Genomic DNA, 24,163 nt, shown 5'->3' on the forward strand with positions numbered 1-24,163 from the left:
CTTAACCCCTGAATTCATTGGTGAAATTGGGTGTGTGTCTGTGTGTGACAGTTCTTTTTCTTTGAGTATATGTTTATTGCAAAGGTAATATCAAGCCCATGTGAGAATAGACAAAAAGAAGAAAATGGACATCATTTCTAATCCCACTCAAAAAAGATGGTATTAACCTTTTAGTATGTATCATTATAGTCTTATTTTATGGATAAAGTTTTTTTTTTTTTTTGTAGTACGCGGGCCCCTCACTGTTGTGGCCTCTCCCGTTGCGGAGCACAGGCTCCAGACGCGCAGGCTCAGCGGCCATGGCTCACGGGCCCAGCCGCTCCGCGGCACGCGGGATCCTCCCAGACCGGGGCACGAACCCGTGTCCCCTGCATTGGCAGGTGGACTCTCAACCACTGCGCCACCAGGGAAGCCCTGGATAAAGTTTTAATAAAAAGTACAAGTAGCACTTTTTACTTGGAGTATAGTTTCTTTACTGTCGGATTCTGATGTACGGCAAAGTGAATCAGCCATATGTATACATATCCCCTCTTGTTTGGATTTCCTTCCCATCTGGGTCACCACAGAGCATTGAGAACATACTGTATAGCCTTCCCTGTGCTATACTGTATGTTCTCATTAGTTATATATTTTATACATTGTAGTGTGTATATGTCAATCTGAATCTCCCATCATCCCTCCCCACCTCCCACCCCCACCCACCGTGTGTGGCAATTATTTTTGAAGAGAGTTGTCTAGTTGTATTTAGAAATTTAAATGGGTCACAGTCATCCCAGAATGTAAAAGTAAAACAAACCCTAGAAAGGACACAAGAACATAGGCTCAGAGTTAAAGTGACCATAGTGAGATGTATTTCTCTGCAGAAAGTTTAAATTTGAAGAGAGTTCAGTCAGTGCTGGCACTCATATCTCCGCCGGCTGTTATTTGTCTTTACGGCAAAGTCCAGTCTCCTCACTGTGTCTGCACAGCCCTGTATCATGCTCAGGGCCCTGCCAGTGTCTCCAGCCTCATCTTGGGAAGTGACCGTTTCCTCATGGTTCACTCTGCCCCGGACACATTCACCTTTTTTCTGTTCCCAAACCCCAACACGTTTTCTGTTCTCAGATCTTAGTTCCTGTTCTTACGGTTGGCCTTTAAGTCACCATGGCTCAGGCCCTTTGTCCTCCACATCTTATTACTTCAGAGATGTGTCCCCTTCCCCTTCCTCCGACAACCTCTGTGAAATTACCCAGGTTTTATTGCCTCTGTATCAGTCACCCTCAACAGAAACATACTTTGTGTATTGATTATTTTTAGTCTTTCCTGCTTAACCTCCATTGAAGGACACAGGGTCACTGCAACACCTCACTCTGGGGATGTTTTCAAGGCTAGGATTATCGATTGGGCTGAGTACGCCTCAGGAAATATCAAGGTGCCAGGGCAGGTAATGAGGATGGGTCTCACACTGGTTTTGGACATTTCCACTCTAATTGATCCTTACCTTACGTGTCTGTTTAATAACTCAAGAGCAAAAAGATGTAGGGAGGCCTAAGAAGTCCTGCACAACTGGTGTCCTCAAGCAGTGGGTGACGTGTTCCCACGTTTAGTCAGCTGTGTCAGCGCTCTGCTTTAGCCCCCAGGTGTTCCAGGCTGTGCACATCAGGTGACCAGTCGCCACCTTGTACAGGAGCCTTGCCTTCCAGCAGTTCATCTGCTCAGAGTCCAGGATCGTGGTTTCACTGTGCTAAGGGTGGGCAGAAGTCTGGAGCCTAATGGGGCATGAAGGAGGCCTCCCTCAAAGAGCTAGAGTATCTTTTAATTACCTGTGAGTGGGTAGAACAGGAGTCAAGAAACTTGGGGACTGTCTGCTTTGAGTCTCCAGAAATGAACTCAAATGCCTTTGTAGCTGGACTTCATGACGTTCCCAATTGTTGGTCAGTTTTCCCAGGCTGGCCAACTTCTTGACCTTCATAATGAATGGCCAGTGTCCTTTGGGTGGCAGCTTGTGTGTATTCCTGTTGCAATGGCTTTGCTGAGAGGTCCTTGTGCCTTTTAGCCCTGTTTGCCCATAAGTGTGTGGAGCCTGTAGGGGTCTTCAGGAGGGATGTGGCAGCCAGTGTGAGCTTCAAGGTGAGCCAAGTGAATGGTGTGGGCACCTGTCCCTTGTGGGGTCAAGGCATCTGGAGAGCTGTTTGAAAGGGATGTCTTTTTTTTTTTTGCGGTATGCGGGCCTCTCACTGTTGTGGCCTCTCCCCTTGCGGAGCACAGGCTCCGGATGCGCAGGCTCAGCGGCCATGGCTCACGGGCCCAGCGGCTCTGCGGCATGTGGGATCTTCCCGGACCGGGGCACGAACCCGTGTCCCCTGCATCGGCAGGCGGACTCTCAACCACTGCGCCACCAGGGAAGCCCTGAAAGGGGTGTCTTAATTGTGGTTGGAGCACCTTGAGGTGGTATGTGTAGTTGTGGGCTTCATTACACAAACTGAATTGCCATAAAGTCCTAGCTCAGTTTCCCTGGGACATAGATGCTGAGACTGCGGATTGCATGCATTGTTTACATTGAATAACTCATGGTCACACCTGAGTAGGAATGAAGGCAGTGGGTTTAGAAAGACAAACGTTTTCCTTCTATGCTCTTAGAGATACGACCTGAGCTGTGCGAACAGCATGCTCTGGGTACAGGTGGATGGACACCATGGTCCTGAGGGAATGGATCTATAGGGTGCCCCACAGAATCCACTCTGTACATTGACTCATGTTGGGTCTTTTGAGAGTGGGAGAATCATCGTGCAACCCTTAAAGTGATACACAGAAAATTTTAGAGATCATTTTGTGGGTTACCTTTGGTATTTTTGAGCATTTTATTGTGTAAGTGAAGACCATTTCAGATGCACTTTGAAGGATACAGTGGAGAATTTGGGCCATTTCATTGGGAGAGGTTGTGGTCTGACTGTGGCATGTGCATTATTGCATGTGTCTCTTTTAATTAGTAGGTTTTGGAGATGACCGTGTTTGGGCTGGAATCATTGTAAATGAAAATATGGTATCTTAGGTTTAGTGGGTCCTTGGGTGCCTTCATGTGTAATTTTTGTGATAATTATTACACAGTGTATATATCTGCCAAACAATCACATTGTATATCTTATATGTACACCATGTTTATTCATCAATTATACATTAATAGAGCTTGGGAAAAAAAGAACGTGGTGGGTGTGCTGGGCTCACCTCCTCTAGGTGGTGCTCCACCCAGACTTCACATTGATTTGAGTAAGGCATCTTCATATATCCCCTTCATATAACAAGAGGGTTGCTTTCCAATAGTATGGATGGGGCCCAACATCAGTAATCCTTTAAGTGCCCCAGGATGCTCCAATCTGGATCCATCACTAAGCATCATGGCTCCGGGTCCCCCCATTCCCGAGGGCTGAGATCTGGGCTGAGGCTGAGGGCCCTGCTCTGCGTGGGGATGGATCAGGGCTGGTCTGTGACCTGCAGGGGATCGTCGGGTCCAGCTGAGGTGCCCGCTGCTGCTGGGTACGTGAGGGCCTCGCCAGGAGGGGAGCGTGATCTGATGGAAAGTGTGGGGAAACTCCCTTGTTGGTCTCTGTGTGGGAGTTACTGTCCTGAGCCCCTCCTGGGACAGTGGGCAGCAGAGGACTGTCTGTTCCACATGGTGAGGGCTTCCCTGTGTGTGTGGTGGTGACTCAGGAAGGGGGTGTGTTGATTCTAAGCATTAAACAGCATGTTTTCAGCTCTCAGGATAGACCTTTAAAGAGTCCAGTTGTCTAACAAAGAAGCCCTTAAGAGAAGGAAAAGAAAAGGAGTCAGGAATGGCTCTTTCTGAGGTAAAGTCATATTCTCAGTTGATTCTTCAGTCTTTCCTTTCTGAAGTGCCCTCAACTGGACTTGCTAATCTTGTCTCACTCTGAGGTATCCTTCCTGACACCTGTACATTCACCTTTATCTAGTGCCTTCCCTCAGTCCCTGTCATGTCCACTTAGATTTCATCTCCTCTGAGGTTCCAGTGGACATTGTCTCAGGCAGGGCTTCACACCTATGGATTGTGGATGGGGTCTCCGTGCTATTGGGCAGCAGGTATTGTTACAGGGCTTCGTCTGAATTCACTGTCCGCTCTTTGTAAATTCCGTGACCTATCCTGTTAATGGAATCATCTGAATATGCACAATACTTGGTAAATTCTGGAAAACTGAACAATAACAAGAAATTTGTTCTGATTTTTTTTATAATACACTAGAAGCTAAATGAGTGAGTCACTGACTTCAAAATCTGAATGATTGGAAAATGGAATGGTAAGTTCAGAAAGAGACATCGGTGATAGAGGGCGTTTTATTCCATCATCGATTTTAAACTACGAAATCAAAAAAATTCTCTGGATTCTTCAAGTCACTTTCTTCCCCTCCATTTCTCAGGGGTTGTCTTTATACTCTGTTGATTGCCTTTTTCATGACAGAAAAGTTTTTCTGTTTTATGCAAGCAAGGTTCCTACTTTATTCTTTTTCTGGTAGATATCCAGTTTCCCAGCAGCATTTGTTACTGAGACTGTCCTTTTTCCCTTGTGTAGTCTTACCACCCTTGTGAGTACATGTTACATACATGCCAAGGATTATCTGTGAGCATTCTGTTCTGTTCCTTTGCTTTGTGTGTCTGTGTTCATGCCAGTACCACACCATCTTGATTAATTTGTATGTAATGCTTTGATACTCAAAAAGGGCCTTCTCCATCTCCTTCCTGTTTCAAGAGTATTTTGGCCATTTTGGGTCCTTTGAGATTCTCTTAGCATGTTTTTTACCATGTTTTTTTCTGTCACTGCAGATATTGCCATTGGAATTTTGACAGGGATTCTACTGTATCTATAGAACACTTTGGGACTGTGGTCATTTTAAGAATATTAAGTCTTCCAGTGCATGCGTACACGATATCTTCCTATTTGTGTGTATCTTCTTGGATTACTTTTAACAAGTTTTATAGTTTTCAGTGTACAAGTGTTTTACCTCCTTGGCTAATTTATTCCTAAGTATGCTGTACTTTTTTTTTTTTTTTTTTTTTTTTTGCTGTACGCGGGCCTCTCACTGCTGTGGCCTCTCCCGTTGCGGAGCACAGGCTCCGGACACACAGGCTCCGCGGCCATGGCTCGCGGGCCCAGCCGCTCCGCGGCATGTGGGATCTTCCGGGATAGGGGCACGAACCCGTGTCCCCTGCATCGGCAGGCGGACTCTCAACCACTGCGCCACCAGGGAAGCCCCATATGCTGTACTTTTTAATGCTGTAGTTAATTGGATTGTTTTCTTAATTTTTTTTGACATTTTTCATTCCATATAGAAATTTGTCTGATTTTTGCATGTTAATTTTTTTATCCAACTTTTCTAAACATATTTTTTGACATAGTTGGGGTTTTTTTTCTTTTTAAAATTTTATTTATTTATTTATTTATTTAAGGCTGCGTTGGGTCTTCGTTGCTTTGCGCAGGCTTTCTCTAGTTGCGGCTAGCGGGGGCTACTCTTCCTTGCAGTGCTTGGGCTTCTCACAGCGATGGCTTCTCTTGTTATGGAGCATAGGCTCTAGAGCGCACAGGCTTCAGTAGTTGTGGCACATGGGCTCAGTAGTTGTGGCTTGCAGGGTCTAGAGCACAGGCTCAGTAGTTGTGGCACATGGGCTTAGTTGCTCTGGGGCATGTGAGAACTTCCCGGACCAGGAACCAGGGACCAGGACTCAAACCCGTGTCCCCTGCATTGGCAGGTGGATTCTTCACCACTGCGCCATCAGGGAAGTCCCAACATAGTTGTTTTCTTGTGGTATCTTTGTGGTTTGTCCGTATAAAACTTGTCACCCACAAAACAAGATAATTCTTTTTTAGTTTGAGTATCTTTGATTTCTTTTTCCATTTAATGGCTTTGGTAGGATTTTCAGTACTTTGTTGAATAGCAGAGAGTGTGCACACTTGCCTTCCTCCTGATGTGAGAGGAAAACCTTTTAGTCTTTGACTGTAGAGTATAATGTTAGCTGCGTTCTTTTCATATTTGGTGTTTATTATGTCGAGATAGTTTACTGTTTCTGGTTGTTGAGGGTTTATATCTTGAAAGGTTGCTGCATTTTGTTAAGTGGGTTATTTCTGCATCAATTGAGATGATCATATGTGTTTTTTTCCTTTATTCTGTCAACGTGTTACATCACATTAATTGATTTTTCTGTGTTGAGTCAGCCTTGCATTATAGGAATAAAATGTACTTGGTGTTGATTTGAATACATTTTCATGTGCTGTTGAATTTGATTTTGTAATATTTTGTTAAGGATTTTGCATCGGTATGTGTGGGTGATATTGGTTTTGTAGTTTTCTTTTCTTGCGTCTTTTTCTGGCTTTGGTATCAGAGTTAAGCAGGCTCCATAGAAGGAATTTACTAGTGTTCCCTCTGAGACTATTCAAGAAGATTTTAGCAGGATTAGAGGTAGTTCTTCTGTACATGTTTGGTACAATTCAGTAGTGAGGCTGTCTTGTCCTGGGTTTTTCCTTGTTTGAGATTTTTGATTACTGCTTGAATCTCCCAGTTATAATTCTATTCAAAGTTTTTATTTTGTAATGATTAGGCCTGGTTAGGTTTGACATTTGTAAGAATTTACCTGTATCTAGATTATGTAATTTGTAGGCATTATTGTTCATAGTTCTCCCTTATCTTCCTTTAAAAAACATTTCTGTGATATCAGTTGCAGTCTGTTTCCTGCCTAGTTTTAAAACACCAACTCTTGGTTGGTTGATTTTTATTTTGTTTTCCTACATTCTGTTTCATTTATCTCTCATCTAATCTTTCTTCTCTGTTTCTTTCTAGTAACTTTTTGTTTAGTTTTTTCTTTTTCTCCTTCCTTGTAGTGAATATATTCCTGATTTGTGTTCTCTTCTCTTTTTTGTTGTAGGTGTTTAGCAGTGTAGACTTCCCTTTTTGTACTGCTTGACTGTATAATTTTTCGTATGTTGTGTTGTTACTTTCATTTAGATATTTTAAAAGTTTCCTTGTCTTCTTTCAAGTATTGGTTTAAAAATGAATTGTTTAATTTCTACATTTTTGAAATTTTTCTGTTTTCCTTCTGCTGGCTTTTTGAAGTTTGGTTTCATTATGTTTGGAGAAGTACTTTTTATGATCTGAGCCTTCTTGAATTTGCTAAGGTTTGCTTTGTGGCCTAACATGTAGTCTGTGATGGAGAATGTTTCATGTGTGCTTGAGAAGCATGTGTTTTCTGCTTTTGTTGGATGGGGTGATCTCTGTGGTCTTGTGAGTCTATAGTGTTGTTCACGTGCTCTGTTTCCTGTTGGTCTTCTCTTTGCTTCCATTGGTACTTAACACTGGGGTATTGAGGGGAACTCTGTTAGGTGTTTAAATATTTATAATTGTTATATCTTGGAGAGTTACCCTTTTTTATGCTAATATAATGTCCTTTCTGTCTTATGTCAATTTTTCTCTTTAATTCATTTTGTCTGATATTATGCAGTCATCCCTGCTATCTTTGGGATGTAATATCTTTTTTTTTTTTTTTTTTTTTGCGGTACGTGGGCCTCTCACTGTTGTGGCCTCTCCCGTTGCGGAGCACAGGCTCCGGACGCGCAGGCCCAGAGGCCATGGCTCACGGGCCCAGCCACTCCACGGCATGTGGGATCTTCCCAGACCGGGGCACGAACCCGTGTCCCCTGCAGCGGCAGGCGGACTCTCAACCACTACGCCACCAGGGAAGCCCTGGGATGTAATATCTTTTTCCATCCTTCCACTTTTAGCTTTTCTGTGTCCTTAGATTTGTGAATGTTACAGTGTTAACTCTCTGACATGCTGTTTCTGTGTCTTGCTCTTGCTCTCTGTTTGCCTCCTGTCACTTCCTCTAGTGGTCCCTGCTCAGCCACACCGTACAGTGGTGAAAGTCAGGAGCCCTGGCCAGCCCCCTTCACTGCACTGTAATGTCAGTGGGAATGCATTGAGGATTTCCCTCTTTTTTTTTCCTCAAATTTTATTGAAGTATAGTTGATTTACAATGTTATGTTAATTTCTGCTGTATAGCAAAGTGACTCAGTTATACATATATATTCTTTTTCATATTCTTTTCCATTATGTTTTATCACAGGGTATTGAATTTAGTTCACTGTGCTCTACAGTAGGACCTTGTAGTTTCTCCATCCTATATATACTAGTTTGCATCTGCTGATCCCAAACTTGCAATCCTCCCCCCACCACAGTCCTGCAACCACAAGTCTGTTCTCTGTGAGTCTATTTCTGTTTCGTAAATATGTTCATTTATGTCATATTTTAGATTCCACATATAAGTGATAACATGGTATTTGTCTTTTTACTTACTTCACTTAGTATGATAATCTCTAAGTCCATCCATGTTGCTGCAAATGACATTCTTTCATTCTTTTTTATGACTGAGTAATATTCCATTGTATATATATACCACATTTTCTTTTTTTTTACTTTATACATTTTTTATTAGTTTCTGCTTTATAACAAAGTAAATCAGTTATACATATACATCTGTTCCCATATCCCTTCCCTCTTGTGTCACCCTCCCTATCCCACCCCTCCAGGCAGTCACAAAGCACCGAGCTGATCTCCCTGTGCTATGCAGTTGCTTCCCACTAGCTATCTACCTTACGTTTGGTAGTGTATATATGTCCATGCCTCTCTCTCGCTTTGTCACAGCTTACCCTTCCCCCTCCCCGTATCCTCAAGTCCATTCTCAAGTAGGTCTGTGTCTTTATTCCTGTTTTACCCCTAGGTTCTTCATGACATTTTTCCCCCTTAAATTCCATATATATGTGTTAGCATACGGTATTTGTCTTTCTCTTTCTGACTTACTTCACTCTGTATGACAGACTCTAGGTCTATCCACCTCATTACAAATAGCTCAATTTCGTTTCTTTTTATGGCTGAGTAATATTCCATTGTATATATGTGCCACATCTTCTGTATCCATTTATTTGTCAGTGGACATTTAGGTTGTTTCCATGTCTTGAATTTTGTTACTAATGATCATATGAACATAGGGGATCATGTATCTTTTTGAATTATAGTTTTGTCTGGATGTATGCCCAGGTGTGGAATTGCTGGAACATATAGCAACTCCATTTTTAATTTATTGATGAACATCCACACTGGTTTACATAATGGCTGCATCAATTTATATTCCCATCAACAGTGTAAGAGCGTTAACTTCTCTCCAGATGTTTCCTTCTGATCATGATGTTTGGCAAAATGTTCTTGCTTAATTGCAATATTTTTTTCCTTTTTTTTAATGGTTTTTAATTTTCCAGTAAGTTTTCAACTTTACTATTGTGATAGTTTTTTTCTTTTTTTTTTTTTTTTTCGGTACGTGGGCCTCTCACTGTTGTGGCCTCTCCCGCTGTGGAGCACAGGCTCCGGACGCGCAGGCTCAGTGGCCATGGCTCACGGGCTCAGCTGCTCCGTGGCACGTGGGATCTTCCCGGACCGGGGCACGAACCCGTGTCCCCTGCATCGGCAGGTGTACTCTCAACCACTGTGCCACCAGGGAAGCCCCTGATAGTTTTTTTCTTAACCTGTTAAATTAATGTATAATAGTAATAAATTTTCTAATTTTGAATCAGTATTTTTTTATATATAAATTTATTTATTTTATTTATTTATTTTTGGCTGCATTGGGTCTTCGTTGCTGCGCGTGGGCTTTCTCTAGTCGCGGCGAGCGGGGGCTACTCTTCGTTGCTGTGCGTGGGCTTCTCATCGTGGTGGCTTCTCTTGGTGTGGAGCATGGGCTCTAGGCGTGAGGGCTTCAGTAGTGTGGCACGCGGGCTTAGTAGTTGTGTCTCGCGGGCTCTAGAGCACAGGCTCAGTAGTTGTGGTGCACTGGCCTAGTTGCTCCACAGCATGTGGGATCTTCCCGGACCAGGGCTCGAACCCGTGTCCCTTGCATTGACAGGCGGATTCTTAGCCACTGCACCACCAGGGAAGCCCCTGAATCAGTGTTTTATTAGTGGAATGCACAAATAAACTCTTTCACACTTGGTGAAATGTGTTTTTCTTTCAGGGTCAGTTGACATTGAATGATGTGGTCATCGAATTCTCTCAGGAGGAGTGGGAATGCCTGGACCCTGGTCAGAGGGCCTTGTACAGGGACGTGATGTTGGAGACCTACAGGAACCTGATCTCTGTGGGTGAGGATAGCTTCCCTCCAAATGTTGGGAGGGTATCTTTGCATTTACCCTTATTTGCCTTTTGGAATCCCATGCCTTGCTTAACTGAACTCAATGCCTTGATGTCTCAGGCCTCAGGAGTTTAAATGTGCCATTTCTTTAGATGGTCTGCCCGCTTCATGATACACCAGGAGTTTTTTCCAGTGCTTAAATATTTAAAACACCCAACTGGAAGCTTTTTTTTTTTTTTTTTTTTTTGCAGTATGCGGGCCTCTCACTGTTGTGGCCTCCCCCGTTGTGGAGCACAGGCTCCGGATGCGCAAGCTCTGCGGCATGTGGGATCCTCCCGGACTGGGGCACAAACCCGTGTCCCCTGCATCGGCAGGCGGACCCTCAACCGCTGCGCCACGAGGGAAGCCCCCGACTGGAAACTTTTAAAATAAAGGGGTCTCTTGCTCTCTCATCTCTCCTTTTAGATTTGATTCTCTTGAATGCTCAGTTTTCAGTCCATATAGATCAGAGCTGATGCCTCCAGACTCCAGTCCCTGGGCCTTTCTGGATTACACCCCCATCTGATGTTTTATAGAAGATCTAATTGTAAGATGGGAAAACACTGCTTGCTGTTTCATTCCATCTGGCACCTCAGAACCTGCATGGAGCTTTCTCAAGCCCTGTCTGCTTGTTTAGATCCATCGGCCATTTCTTCTGTTCTGACTTTGCCACACCCATCAGGGATGTGTGTAATAGGGAGGTACATTAGATCTTCTGTTATTGTAATTTAGGGAAACTCTAAAGACGGTGGACAGAGAGATCCTTGTTTTAATCCCCAGTCCTACATGGGGAGAAGATATGAATCTTTCCGGCTTTATCTTGGACTCTATGGGTTGAGCTCATGATTCCATGTCAAGGACCCATAATATCTGAACCCCGTATCTTATATTTTTTTCCTTTCTTATTGCTGTACTTAGTCAGGAAATATATATTCTTTCTGATTTAATATTCTCCTAAGTTTGCATGATTTTGCCTTTGAAAGTTGCTTTTGAAAGACATGCTTCTAGGGAGTGAAATTTTATCTCATTTCTTTCCTTGATAATGTACCTGTAGTTAATGGACAACTTCTGGTGGATACTGTGGAATGGGTTTGCTGTGTAACAGAAAATTTCTGATGGAGAATACTTTCCCTCCTATGTTGTAAGACCCTGATAAGTCTTTGCAGTTCTTCTTCTGGTTTTGAGGAATATCACCAAAACATGTCTCAAAGGCACTGTGACAATGTTGTTCACATGTAATAATTACCATCGTTTGAGCCTCAAGCAATGGTATAGGAATTTCTCCTAGGGATAACATTGTCCAAGTTCACATTCTCAGGTCAGGCTGTTGACTCAGCTGTCATGCCATGTTTTTTGTCCCGTTTGTGCCATTGTTCATTAGTCACAGCTAATTTTGAAGCGTCTTAAAGAGACAGTTTATGGAGTGATACTTTATCAATGGTGAGCTGTCATTTTTTTGTTTACAGCACTGCTGCTTTCATTTTGTACATTTCTATGGGTAACAAGTGGTCTTGATTTTATTAATTTTATCATCAGGTCTATGTATTAGATGTTACTTTTAGTGTTTTTGTTTTCTATTTTCCATGTGAGTGTTTGATTGGGGAAGAGCCCCCTCATGGTGGAATTTTTGTTGTATAGAAATACATTGATTTTTGCATGTTGATTAAAGGTCTGGTAATTTATTATTTCTAGCAGGGTTTTTTGTTTTTTGTTTTTTTCCAGAATCTTTAGGATTTCTACAAATTAGATCATGTTGGTTTTAAACAGATAATTTTGTTTCCTTTTTAGATTTGGATACCTTTTATCTCTTTTTTTGCCTACTTGTTCTTGTCCCTACTAGGATTTCCAGGCATAAGTTTTTAGAATTAAGAGCAAGTATTCTTGTCCTCCTTCTGATCTTAGAGGGAATGCTTTCAGTCTTTCACCATTGAGCATAATGTTAGCTGTGTGCTGTCAATACATGTCCTTTATTGTGTTGAGGTGGCTTTTTAAAACTTTTTTGGTTTATTGAGTTTTTTTTTTTTTTTTTTTTTTTTTCTTTTTGCGGTATGCGGGCCTCTCACTCTTGTGGCCTCTCCCGTTGCGGAGCACAGGCTCCGGATGCGCAGGCCCAGCGGCCATGGCTCACGGGCCCAGCCGCTCCGCGGCATATGGGATCCTCCCAGACCGGGGCACGAACCCGTATCCCCTGCATCGGCAGGTGGACTCTCAACCACTGCGCCACCAGGGAGGCCCTATTGAGTATTTTTATCATGAAAGGCTGTTGACTTTTTTCAAATACTTGGCCAGCATCGATTGAGACCATCATGTAGGGGTTTTTTTTTATATTCTCCTTTTTGTATACATTTATTTATTTTATTTATTTATTTTTGGCTGTGTGGGTCTTCATTGGTGTGTGCGGGCTTTCTCTAGTTGCGGTGAGCAGGGGCTACTTTTCATTGCGGTGCGTGGGCTTCTCGTTGCGGTGGCTTCTCTTGTTGCGGATCACGGGCTCTAGGCATGTGAGCTTCAGTAGTTGTGGCACTCAGGCTCAGTAGTTGTGGCTTGCGAGCTCTAGAGCGCAGGCTCTGTAGTTGTGGTGCACAGGCTTAGTTGCTCCATGGCACGTGGGATCTTCCTGGACCAGGGATCAAACCCATGTCCCCTGCATTGGCAGGCGGAGCCTTAACCACTCTGGCACCAGAGAAGTCCTTTTTTCATTCTCTTAATGTATTGTTTTAAACTGAATGTTTTCATATGTTGAAGCATCCTGATATTTCAAGAATGTATTCTCTTTTTTTATGATATATAATCCTTTTAATTTGGTGTTAAGTTTAGCTTACTATTGTTGTATTGATGCTTTTTGCATTATTATTCAATATAGAGATTTTAGTCTGTGTTTTTTTTTAATGTCTGTCTGGCACTGGTATTAGAGTAATTCTCGTGTCATAGAGTTTGCACCTGTTTCTTTCTCTGTGTGTCTTTGGGGGCAGAGTTTAAGAAAGATTATTTTTAATTGTTTGGAAATGTTGTCTAGAATTCTGCAGTGAATGTATTTGGCCTTTCTTGTTGAATGGTTGTTGTTTTTTTTTTTTTTGCGGTACGCGGGCCTCTCACTGTTGTGGCCTCCCCCATTGCGGAGCACAGGCTCCGGACGCGCAGGCTCAGCGGCCATGGCTCACGGGCCCAGCCGCTCCGCGGCATGTGGGATCCTCCCGGACCGGGGCACGAACCCGCGTCCCCTGCATTGGCAGGCGGACTCTCAACCACTGCGCCACCGGGGAAGCCCTGTTGAATGGTTTTTGATTAGTGATTCCATCTTTTTTCCAGTTACTGGTTCATACAGATTTTAATTTCTTCTTTGGTTTGTGTTGATCGGTGTTTTTTCTAAGAATTTATCTACTTCTTCTAGTTTATTCAATACTGAGGAATGGAATTGTCTTAATAGTTGGCTCTAATTTTCTTGATTGTTGTCGAATCAGTTGTAATGTCCTCTCTTTCATTTCTGATTTCAGTAATTTGAGTCTTTACTCTGTTTGGTAGTTATTCTAGATGTAGGTAAGAGCCAAGTTGTGAGCTTGTGATTTTATGTAGTTTTTATTCTCTATTTCATTGATTTGTAATCCAATGCTTTTTACATCTGCTAGTTTTGGCATATTTTCTACTTCTAAATCATTTATTTTTTAAGTTTCTTGAAATTTATTTACTTGGTAAACCACTACCTTTTTTGTCTACTTATTTGTATTTTCCCTTTCCCAATTTTTTTTTCTTTTCCCGATTTATTGAAATTTAATTAATATATATCAGTTTAAGGTGTACAGGGTAATGATTTGATCCAGTTATATTGCAAAATAATTACCTTGGTAGGTCACTTAATACATTCATCTGTGACATAATTACAGTTTTTTATGTGTGGTGAGAGCATTTAAGGTCTACCATCTTATCAACTTTCAGGCATATAGTATAGTATTGATAATTATAATTACCATGCTGTACATTAAATATGTAGAAATCTTTCAACTTAAAATGGTAAATTTACTCCTTTGACGAATATCTTCCCATTCTACTAACCCCTAACCTTTGGTAATCACTGTGCTACTCTATGTGGCTCTTAGTTTGGCCCTTTTTTTTTTTTTTGATATGTTTTACACATAAGTGAGATTATTGAGTATTATTTTTTCTCTGTGGTTATTTTACTGAGTCTATACCCTTGTTGTCCATCTGTATTATTAAAAATAGTAGGAATTTTTTCTTCTTTATGGGTAAATGATATTACATTCTGTATATCTCACAGGGTTTTTCCCCATTCGTCTGTTGGACACTTAGGTTGTTTTGATGCCTGGGCTATTGTGATTACTGCTCTGATGAATGTGGGAGTGCAGGTATCTTCTAAGACAGTGATTTCATTTTTTTCGATATATTGCCAACACTGTAACTGCTGCATTATATGATAGTTTTGTTCTTTCTAAAATATGTTGAGGAACTTTTATAGTTTTCGATTTCTTTATATCTGTATGTTTGTGTATAGCATAAACTCATTCATCTGTTTTTGATGGCCTTCTTCTGGCTTTTCCTTCAAGTTTCAGCTAAGAACATTCTTGTACATCTTATGGAATATTATGTATGCTCTTTGTGAATATATGCATGGAAATGGGACTTACGGAATATTCAATTTATGCCTTACATAGGAAACAATGTGATAGATGTAAACCTGCTTTGTTTCTGTAATGCTTCATTTTCTCCCTTTTTGAATGTCTTTGGTTTCTGTTCCATACCTATACTATAATTCCCACTGTTAAAATTGTAGCAGTATTATGTTACTTGCTAGGCCAGCTTCTTTTCTTTTAACTTCAGTATTTTCAGTTGCCTCATTACTCACACTATAAAAATGATCCCCGTTCATCCATTGAACAGCTTTCTCAGGACACAACCTAAATCATTATGTGCAGTTATGATGACTCAGAAACCATTTCAAGTAGGGATGAGTGAATAATGTTTTTAGTTCCATGGGTCACTTCTTCTTGCATCTCCCCGGAAGTTTTTTCTCTAAACTCCTGGTATTTTTGTGTTTAATGTTAATTGCTATGTTCTTTGTGGTCATGGTGGAAAAACACTTTTTTTGAGAGCTCATATAAGTTTTTCCAATTTGAATGTTTTGTCATAGTGTGTTTCAAATTAGGCTAACCTAAACTTTTTTTTTTCTGTACAGCAGGTTCTTATTACTTATATATTTTATACGTATTAGTGTATATATGTCAATCCCAATCCCCTAGGCTACCCTAAACTTAATTTGAATTACGTGTTATCACTTTCTTTAGTAAGTAATCCTATTTAGTGTTTCTAAAAATTTGAACATCATGGTTGCACAGTTTCATAACTGATTGTTTATAAGTATTACTTTTGGTATGATATCATGTATTTAACATGAAACATTTACTCATGCATTGTAATGAGTAAGTCATGTATGTTTCTTTATGTCTTGTAGATATCTTTCATATACATGTGATCAAGAAATTACAACTAAAGTCAAACACCGATAGAGGTGGAATATTCCACACATTGATGTTGGGAAGACATGAAAGCCAGGGAATCAAACATTTTTACCTCCCGGAAATTCAGGAAAATATGTATGACCATGGTTTTCAGTGGAGAGATGATGGAAGAAGTTACAAAAATATCCCTGTATCCTGTCACCAAGATGTCACTGGTAGAAGTCCACATAGTGGAAGGGATGCAAAAAACAAGCCTATTGGAAATAGACTTGTGTTAAGCCTTCAGGATGAGCTGCATATGTTTAAAAGTAAACAGAAAATTGATGAATTTAATAAAGCTGTTAAGAGTATCAGCATTAGTTCCTCATTTTCACCACTTCAAGGAATTTCTCCTCCTGTCCAAAACAACATTTCTAATAGATACGGGAGTGATTTTATGCATCCTTCAATACTGACACAAGACCAGAACCCACACAGGGGAGTACCTTACAAGTGTAATGAGTGTGGCAAAACCTTTCATCGGGTCTCAAATCTCAGGATTCATCAGAGAATCCATATAGGAAAGAAATTGCATAAATGTGATGTATGTGACAAGGTCTTCTGCCGAAATTCAAACCTTATAATTCATCAAAGAGTTCATACTAGAGAGAAACCTTACAAGTGTAATGAGTGTGGAAAGGTCTTTGATAAGAAAGGAAGTCTTGCAGTTCACCAGAGAATTCATACTGGAGAGAAGCCTTACAAATGCAATGAGTGTGGCAGAACCTTTTCTATAGGCTCATACCTCAAAAGACATCAGATAACACACATTCAAGAGAAATTATATAAATGTGATATATGTGGCAAAGTCTATCGTCAGAATCTATCCCTTCAACGTCATCAGGGAATTCATACTGGAGAGAAAACTTACAAATGTAGTTTTTGTGGGAAAACCTTTCTTTGTGGCACAGACCTCAGGAAACATGAGATAATCCATCCAGGAGCAAAAGCATATAAATGTGATGTATGTGACAAAGTCTATGGTCAAAATTCATACCTTAAATGTCACCGGAGAATTCATACTGGAGAGAAACCTTACAAATGTAATTTGTGTGGGAAAACCTTTTTTTTTAAAACAAGCCTCAGGAAACATGGGATAATCCATACAGGAGCAAAACCATATAAATGTGATGTATGTGGCAAAGTCTTTAATCAAAAATCAGTCCTTGTGAATCATCAGAGAATTCATACTGGAGAGAAACCTCACAAATGTAATGAGTGTGGCAAGTTCTTTCGTGAAAAGCAAACCCTTAGAAGGCATCAACAAGTTCATACTGGAGAGAAACCTTACAAATGTAATGAGTGTGGCAAGGCTTTTAGTATGAAAGGAAACCTTGCAGCTCATCAGAGAATTCATACTGAAGAAAAACCTTACAAATGTAACAGCTGTGGCAAAGTCTTTCGTGAGAAGCCATCTCTTAGAAGGCATCAACGAATTCATACTGGAGAGAAACCTTACAAATGTAATGAGTGTGGCAGAGCCTTTCGTGAGAAGCCAGCCCTTAGAAGGCATCAACAAATTCATACTGGAGAGAAACCTTACAAATGTAACAGCTGTGGCAGAGCCTTTCATGAGAAGCCAGCCCTTAAAAGACATCAACGAATTCATACTGGAGAGAAACCTTACAAATGTAATGAGTGTGGCAGAGCCTTTAGTCAAAGTTCAACCCTATCAAGTCATCGGAGATTACATACTCGTGAGCAGTCTTACAGGTATAATGAGCATGGCAAATTCTTCAGTGTGCTTTCAAGCCTAAGTTAATACCATCAGGTAATCTATATTGGTGAGAGACTTTAATAATGTTTTGATGTGACAAGGCTTTTAGCAGGTGTCCCCATCTTAGGCTTTATTAGAAAACTCATTATGGATAGAAACCAGATAAATGTAATTGTCGTGTCCTGTCCTTTAAACAAGGAATTTATTCACCGAAGAATTCATTCTGGAGATTATCTCACAAATGTTATGAATGGGAGAGAAAACTTTACTCGGGGCTCACATCTCACTAATCATAAGACAGTCCATACTGAACAGAGCATTACAGCTGTTCTCCGCCTTGGGACTGTTCTATTTTTGTTAAACGCTCCTTAATACCTGCTCACCATTCTTGAATATGCAGTATATGAATGTAGTTTTTCTTGTTCTTTCATGTGTCTAAATAAATCTCATGGTATGCACTTTGATATTTATTTATTTATTTATTTATTTATTGGCTCTGTTGGGTCTTGGTTGCTGTGAGGGCTTTCTCTAGTTGTGGCAAGCAGGGGCTACTCTTCGTTGCCGTGTGTGGGCTTCTCATTGCGGTGGCTTTTCGTCGCAGAGCACAGGCTCTAGGCGCTTGGGCTTCAGTAGTTGTGGCACGCAGGCTCAGTAGTTGTGGCTCAAGACCTCTAGAACACAGGCTCAGTAGTTGTGGTGCTCGAGCTTAGTTGCTCTGAGGCATGTGGGATCTTCCCGGACCTGGGATCAAACCCCTGTCCCCTGCATTGGCAGGCAGATTCTTAACCACTGTGCCACCAGGGAAGTCCATCAGTGTATTAATTTTAAAGGATCAGTGTTCATGGATTTTCTTTTAAAAATGAGTATTATACAACGGGAATGTTTTTGTTTGAGAAACTTCATATATTCACCCTTAAAACATTTTTTTATTTTTGCTAGTTTGCACTTGTGGTTATTCACTGGAGTATAGTAGAACTCCACCCAAAGTTTGGTTTGGTTATTGAGGGTGATATTAACATTGAAATGTTATGAGAATGTTACATAATTCAGCTTTCTAGGCACATGTTGGAGACTTCCAAGGTGTTCAAAAAATGGTTTGAGAGGACAGGGAATGGTGATTGGCTTGGTGTGTTAAGGAAATTACTTGATGAGGCTTGACGTTTGAACTTCCAGGTTGAATCAAAGAAGGGACCCTTTAGGCTTTTTTTATCAGCTTGCTCAGGCCGAATGGGAAGATGTTATCTCGAAGATTAAAAGGTGTCAGTAATCAAACCCTGAAAAATGGAGTCTAACTGTTTGACAAAACAGTGAATGTTTGCTCTTAAAACTCCTGATTTCTTGATAAGGAGCACCACACTTTTCTTTATGATAATAATTTATTACATATTTTTGTTTGCAGCACACATTCATCTCATTGTGCAATATGATTGTTGAAAATGCTTATAAAATATTAAATAAATTGCCTAAGGTATTTTTATCCTAGATTAATAAAAATGGGCGTTTGGATGTGTTTATCAGATAATATAACTAAGCAATTTACTAGAAGAGCAATTATCGATAGGCTCTTAAAATCTCAATTTCAGATTGTGGTATTAAGCAATATGGTCTTACATGGTTAATTTTCTACTCTAAGATATATATATATATATTTTTGGCTGCACCATGCAGCTTAGGGGATCTTGGTTCCTTATCCAGGTATCGAACCCGGTCCCTGCATTGAAAGAGCAGAGTCCTAACCTCTGGACTGCCAGGGAATTCCAGAAAAAAAACTTTTTTTGAATACAGTTTTTTCTTAGCATTACTTTTTTCTTTCTCCACATATTTCCCTTGTTTTAAACCAAAGGATCTCTAAATCAGTGGGTTGTTTTAGGATTCCTATGAAATGAAAATGAACATAAGTCAATGAGAGGTAGAAAGTAGAGGCACTTTAAATATGAAGAGAGTTCCTTTAGGACTTTAATTCCATGGAAGCCTTTAGGACTTTAGTTCATTTTGGAATGTCATGAGGGTAAACTGAAATCCTTTAATGAGGGAGTTGGCTGTGGTCAGGTGTTTCAAAATCCAGTATGTGGAGTTTAGGAAGCACACAGTGAAACCAAAAGGATTAATGAGATAGACACCAAGAGTCTAACTATAGTTTGTAACAAGGAGACAATCTCCATTGCCAAATGCCTGGAAGCCATTCTGCCATTTCCCAGTGATGTACTGACATTCAAAGGCAGAGCTCCTTGCAGAGAAAATAAGATTTGTGCTATGTTTAGCATGACAACTGACACCCATTATGCTCCACTTAGACTTTGTTACTAACCAAAATAATACAGATTCTTTGAGAAGTGATCTTTAAAAAAAAATTAATTTAATTTATTTATTTGGTTGTGCTGGGTCTTATTTGTGGCAGGCGGGCTCCTTAGTTGTGGCATGTGAACTCCTAGTTGCGGCATGCATGTGGGATCTAGTTACCTGACCAGGGATCCAACCTGGGCCCCCTGCATTGGGAGCATGGATTCTTAACCACTGCACCACCAGGGAAGTCCCCTTTAATAAGTGATCTTTTTTTATTTCTATTGTCTTTCATATTACACTTCAAATACAAGTCACTGTTATTAATGCGTTATGCATAGTAACTTACTGAATTTTCATCTGAAAAAAGTACTTATTCTCATTTCAGAAATGAAGGAATTTAGGACAAAGACAGGTTTACAGACTCACTCAGTTCCATCCCAGCAAGTGGCTGAATCAGGATACGAAGCGGGTTGTGTGTTGTGATCATGAGTAATGATTATTCAATAGTAAAGCTGTTCCCTTTCCATATTACCTAGGTGTAGGAAATTTATTGGTCTTACATTTTGGTTTTGTTCGTATTTGTATTTCCCCACAGTGTTGATGTGAAAGAAAGATTATTTATTGGATAATTCAGGTCAGTTATTGTATAATTATTTAGATTCGATACATCCTCAGTTGGTCCTCTGCAGGATTACATGAAGACTTACCAGCAGGTGTGTCTGCATTGGAAAAGATTTAACATAATATCCAGTTCATCCACATGTGTGTACTGTCTCCATGCCCAATGCAAATGACAAGTCACATGTGGTTCTCTTTCCCAAGTAACAGAAAACAAAAGACCCTTCATCACATCAATAAAGAGTAGCTTAGGGACTTCCCTGCTGGTCCAGTGTTTAAGACTTCACCTTCCAATGCAGGGGGTGTGGGTTCGATCCCTTGTTGGGGAGCTAAGATCCCACATACCTCGTGGCGAAAAAATCAAAACATAAAACAGAAGCAATATTGTAACAAACTCAGTAAAGACTTAAAAATGGTTCACATCAAAAAAAAAGTCTAAAAAAGTAGCTCATGTCTCACCAGCTTTTTTTTTTTTTAAGTTGAGCCTTTATTTACTTATTGGCTGCGTTGCATCTTCGTTGATGCACGCAGGCTTTCTCTAGTTGCAGCGAGCAGGAGCTACTCTTTGTTGCGGTGCGCAGGCTTCTCATTGCTGTGGCTTCTTGTTGCAGAGCATGGGCTCTAGGTGTGCAGGCTTCAGTATTTGCAGCACGTGGGCTCAGTAGTTGTGGCTTGCGGGCTCTAGAGCGCAGGCTCAGTAGTTGTGGCTCACGGGCTTAGTTGCTCCGCGGCATGTGGGATCTTTCTGGACCAGGGCTCGAACCCATGTTCCCTGCATTGACAGGTGGATTCTTAACCACTGTGCCACCAGGAAAGTCCTCACCAGCTTACTTCTGTGATAAGGAGATAAACTTTGCATGACTTAGTCCTCCAGTCTCAGATGTTAGGTCTTGTCCCTGAGTCTCTGGAACTGAGCAGAGTGTTGAGTTTGGCCTCCTGCTTGAATGTGAAGAGAAAATGGAAAAGCTGTTTTAGGGTGTGAGGAAGAAGTAGCACTTACTACTTAGGGAGAGTTTTGTATTTGTTATTCTAGTTTGTAATACAGAGAAACGCCCAGTGCAGGAAATACTTCTGAATCCACCGCCCCACAGCAACCACTTGCAGACCCAAGTTTCCAGGCCTCTGAATTGCTTTCTCCTCGCTAGCAGGATATGGGACCAACCTGCTGGCAAAACAGCTTTTTTTTTTTTTTTTTTTTAAACAGCTTTTTTGAAACCGTTTTCATCTCGTGGAAACAGCTTCCAATGTAAGTGGCCCACAAAATTTTAAGCTTTTGCCTTAAAACTGTCACAGAGGACTTCCCTGGTGGCACAGTGGTTAAGAATCCGGCTGCCAATGCAGGGACACAGGTTCAAGCCCTGGTCTGGGAAGATCCCACATTCCATTGAGCAACTAAGCCCATGAGCCACAACTACTGAGCCTGTGCTCTAGAGTCCACGAGCCACAACTACTGAGCCTGCGTGCTGCAACTACTGAAGCCCACGCGCCTAGAGCCCATGCTCTGCAACAAGAGAAGCCACAGCAATGAGAAGCCTGTGCACCGCAAGGAAGAGTAGCCCCCGCGCCCTGCAACTAGAGAAAGCCCGCCCGCAGCAACGAAGACCCAGTGCGGCCAAAAATAAAATTTTTAAAACACCAGAAACGGGCTTCTCTGGTGATGCAGTGGTTGAGAGTCCGCCTGCCGATGCAGAGGACGCGGGTTCGTGCCCCGGTCCGGGAAGATCCCACATGCTGTGGAGCGGCTGGGCCCGTGAGCCATGGCCGCTGAGCCTGCGCGTCCGGAGCCTGTGCTCCGCAACGGAAGAGGCCACAACGGTGAGAGACCCGCATACTGCAAAAAAAAAAAAAAAAAAAACCAGAAACTGTCACAGGTAGTAACTTAAACAGGTCAAGGTCCAGGGAAGCACTTTCCCCGGGTTAGCCCTACAGTTCTCTTTGCGCTGATCTGCGCTCCCTACTCGCCGCCGCCCAGCCCTGCTTCTCTCCGCCCACACTTTCCTCTGGAACCAGAATTGGAGTACACGGGATGAAGTTCACACTCAACAGGCTCCTTTTCTGTAAGTCTGTGCTGTGTGGTCCCCCTTATTCTGTCCTCAGGGCCTTGGGAAAGGCTCGACCTTGTATCCCAGCATCCGGGATACAAGTAAATCCAGACGTCACCTACAGGTCCGTTCCAGGTCGTGTATGTTTTCCTTTGGGTTTAAATTCACCCTGAAGCTGGTCCCTGCCCTTGGCTTTTCTGCCATTCGTCCACGTGGGAGCTGCCGTTCAACATTTTCTTGCTTGAAACCCTTTACCAGGACTTCCCTGGTGATCCAGTGGCTAAGGCTCCGTGCTCCCAATGCACGGGGCCTGGGTTCCATCCCTGGGGTTCCATCCCTGGTCAGGGAACTTGATCCCACATGCGGCAACTCAGAGTTCGCATGCCACAACTAAAGTTCCCTGCATTCCGCAACTAAAGATCTTGCATGCTGCAAGGAAGATCTCGCAGGCAGCGAGGAAGATCCCGCACGTGGCAACGAAGATCCCGTACGCTGCATAAGTAGGTAAATACCCGTTACTACATCTACCCCCCAGCCTCGCCCTCTCCGCCCCTGGAGGGCAGTGCTGGCTTCCCGGCTCCTGGAGAGGCCGCGTCCTCTCCCTGGTCCTGGGATTCTGGAGAGCTCGCCACGCCCCCTCCACCCTTCCTCCCAGACCCTTACGTCTTCCTGTGGCTGGTCCTTCTGCTCTGCAGGCCTCCCCTTTGTAGTCAGCCCTTCCCCTTATCCCGTTGTGGAGGTGACCTGGGTCAGCCATGTGGCAGCCATTGTTTTTCTGTCTTCAGCGCAATTCGAAAATGTGCTCTTCCGGTAGGAAGGCATCTTTTTCAGTCGCATCCTTGCAAATAGGTAGGCGAGGGGGATCGGGAGAAGCAGAGACAGAGAAGGACTGAGAGAGAGAAAAACTGAGGAGAGAGGAATGTGGGAAAACCGATGAGAATATAGATGATGGCTGAGGATCTTGCAAAGAGACAGTAACAAAAGAAATTTAGCCTTGAAAGTCACAGTTCTCTAAAATAAAAAAAGTAATTAAAACAAGATCTGCAGGGGTAGCAGAGTAATATAGGAAGAGGAGTCCTGAGTCTGATAGGAGGGGGAGCAACAGTGGTGAAGCACTTCACACAGAGCGTCGGGGGTAAGGATAAAGGAGTTGGAAACTTGGCATTCAGGGCATCGTGATGCTGGGAGAGAAGCAGGAAAACTAGTGATTGGAAGAGCAGAGGAAGAGAGCGAGCAGGAAGGATGCACAGCCACCTGGGGTGCCGGAGAGTGGGGCGGAAGGGAGCGTAACAGGGACAGAAGGCGTTTACCCCCAAAGGCACAGAGGGAGCAGAGATGGGAAAGAAAGGCAGAAAGACAGATTTCATGCAGGCAAAGATTGAGGGGAGGGGCTTCCCTGGTGGCGCAGTGGTTGAGAGTGCGCCTGCCGATGCAGGGAACACGGGTTCGTGCCCCGGTCTGGGAAGATCCCACATGCCGCGGAGCAACTAGGTCCGTGCGCCACAACTACTGAGCCTGCGCGTATGGAGCCTGTGCTCCGCAACAAGAGAGGCCACGACAGTGAGAGGCCGCGCACCGCGATAAGGAGTGGCCCCCGCTCGCCTCAGCTAGAGAAAGCCCTCGCACAGAAACGAAGACCCAACACAGCCTTAAATAAATAAATAAATATTAAAAAAAAAAAAAGATTGAGGAGAAAGAGCAATAAGAGGGGAAACAAGTTGTAGAGCAGGCATGACGTGTGTGAGGGTCGAAATAGGAGGGCGGGAGCACCAGTAGAGCAGAAGGGAACAAAAAAGAAA

The 24,163-nt window shown here is 42.3% G+C and overlaps 1 protein-coding gene across 2 annotated transcripts in view; it reads left to right on the forward strand.

Annotated features, from left to right (window-relative positions):
• LOC308605912 (uncharacterized protein) overlaps positions 1 to 24,163 on the forward strand; it is a 94,048-nt gene that overhangs the window by 44,354 nt on the left and 25,531 nt on the right. The window contains exon 1 of one of the 2 annotated variants that reach the window (XM_081216247.1): positions 3,794 to 3,824. The exons of the other annotated variant lie outside the window; for it this stretch is intronic. Within the exon in view, the coding sequence (XP_081072373.1) occupies positions 3,810 to 3,824 (15 nt within the window). The 5' untranslated portion in view covers positions 3,794 to 3,809. Of the gene's footprint in view, positions 1 to 3,793; positions 3,825 to 24,163 lie in introns of those variants that run through there. 2 annotated transcript variants of the gene reach the window in all.

The sequence above is a fragment of the Mesoplodon bidens genome (genome assembly GCF_964165515.1).
Source record: "Mesoplodon bidens genome assembly, chromosome: 18".
Taxonomy (NCBI): domain Eukaryota; kingdom Metazoa; phylum Chordata; class Mammalia; order Artiodactyla; family Ziphiidae; genus Mesoplodon; species Mesoplodon bidens.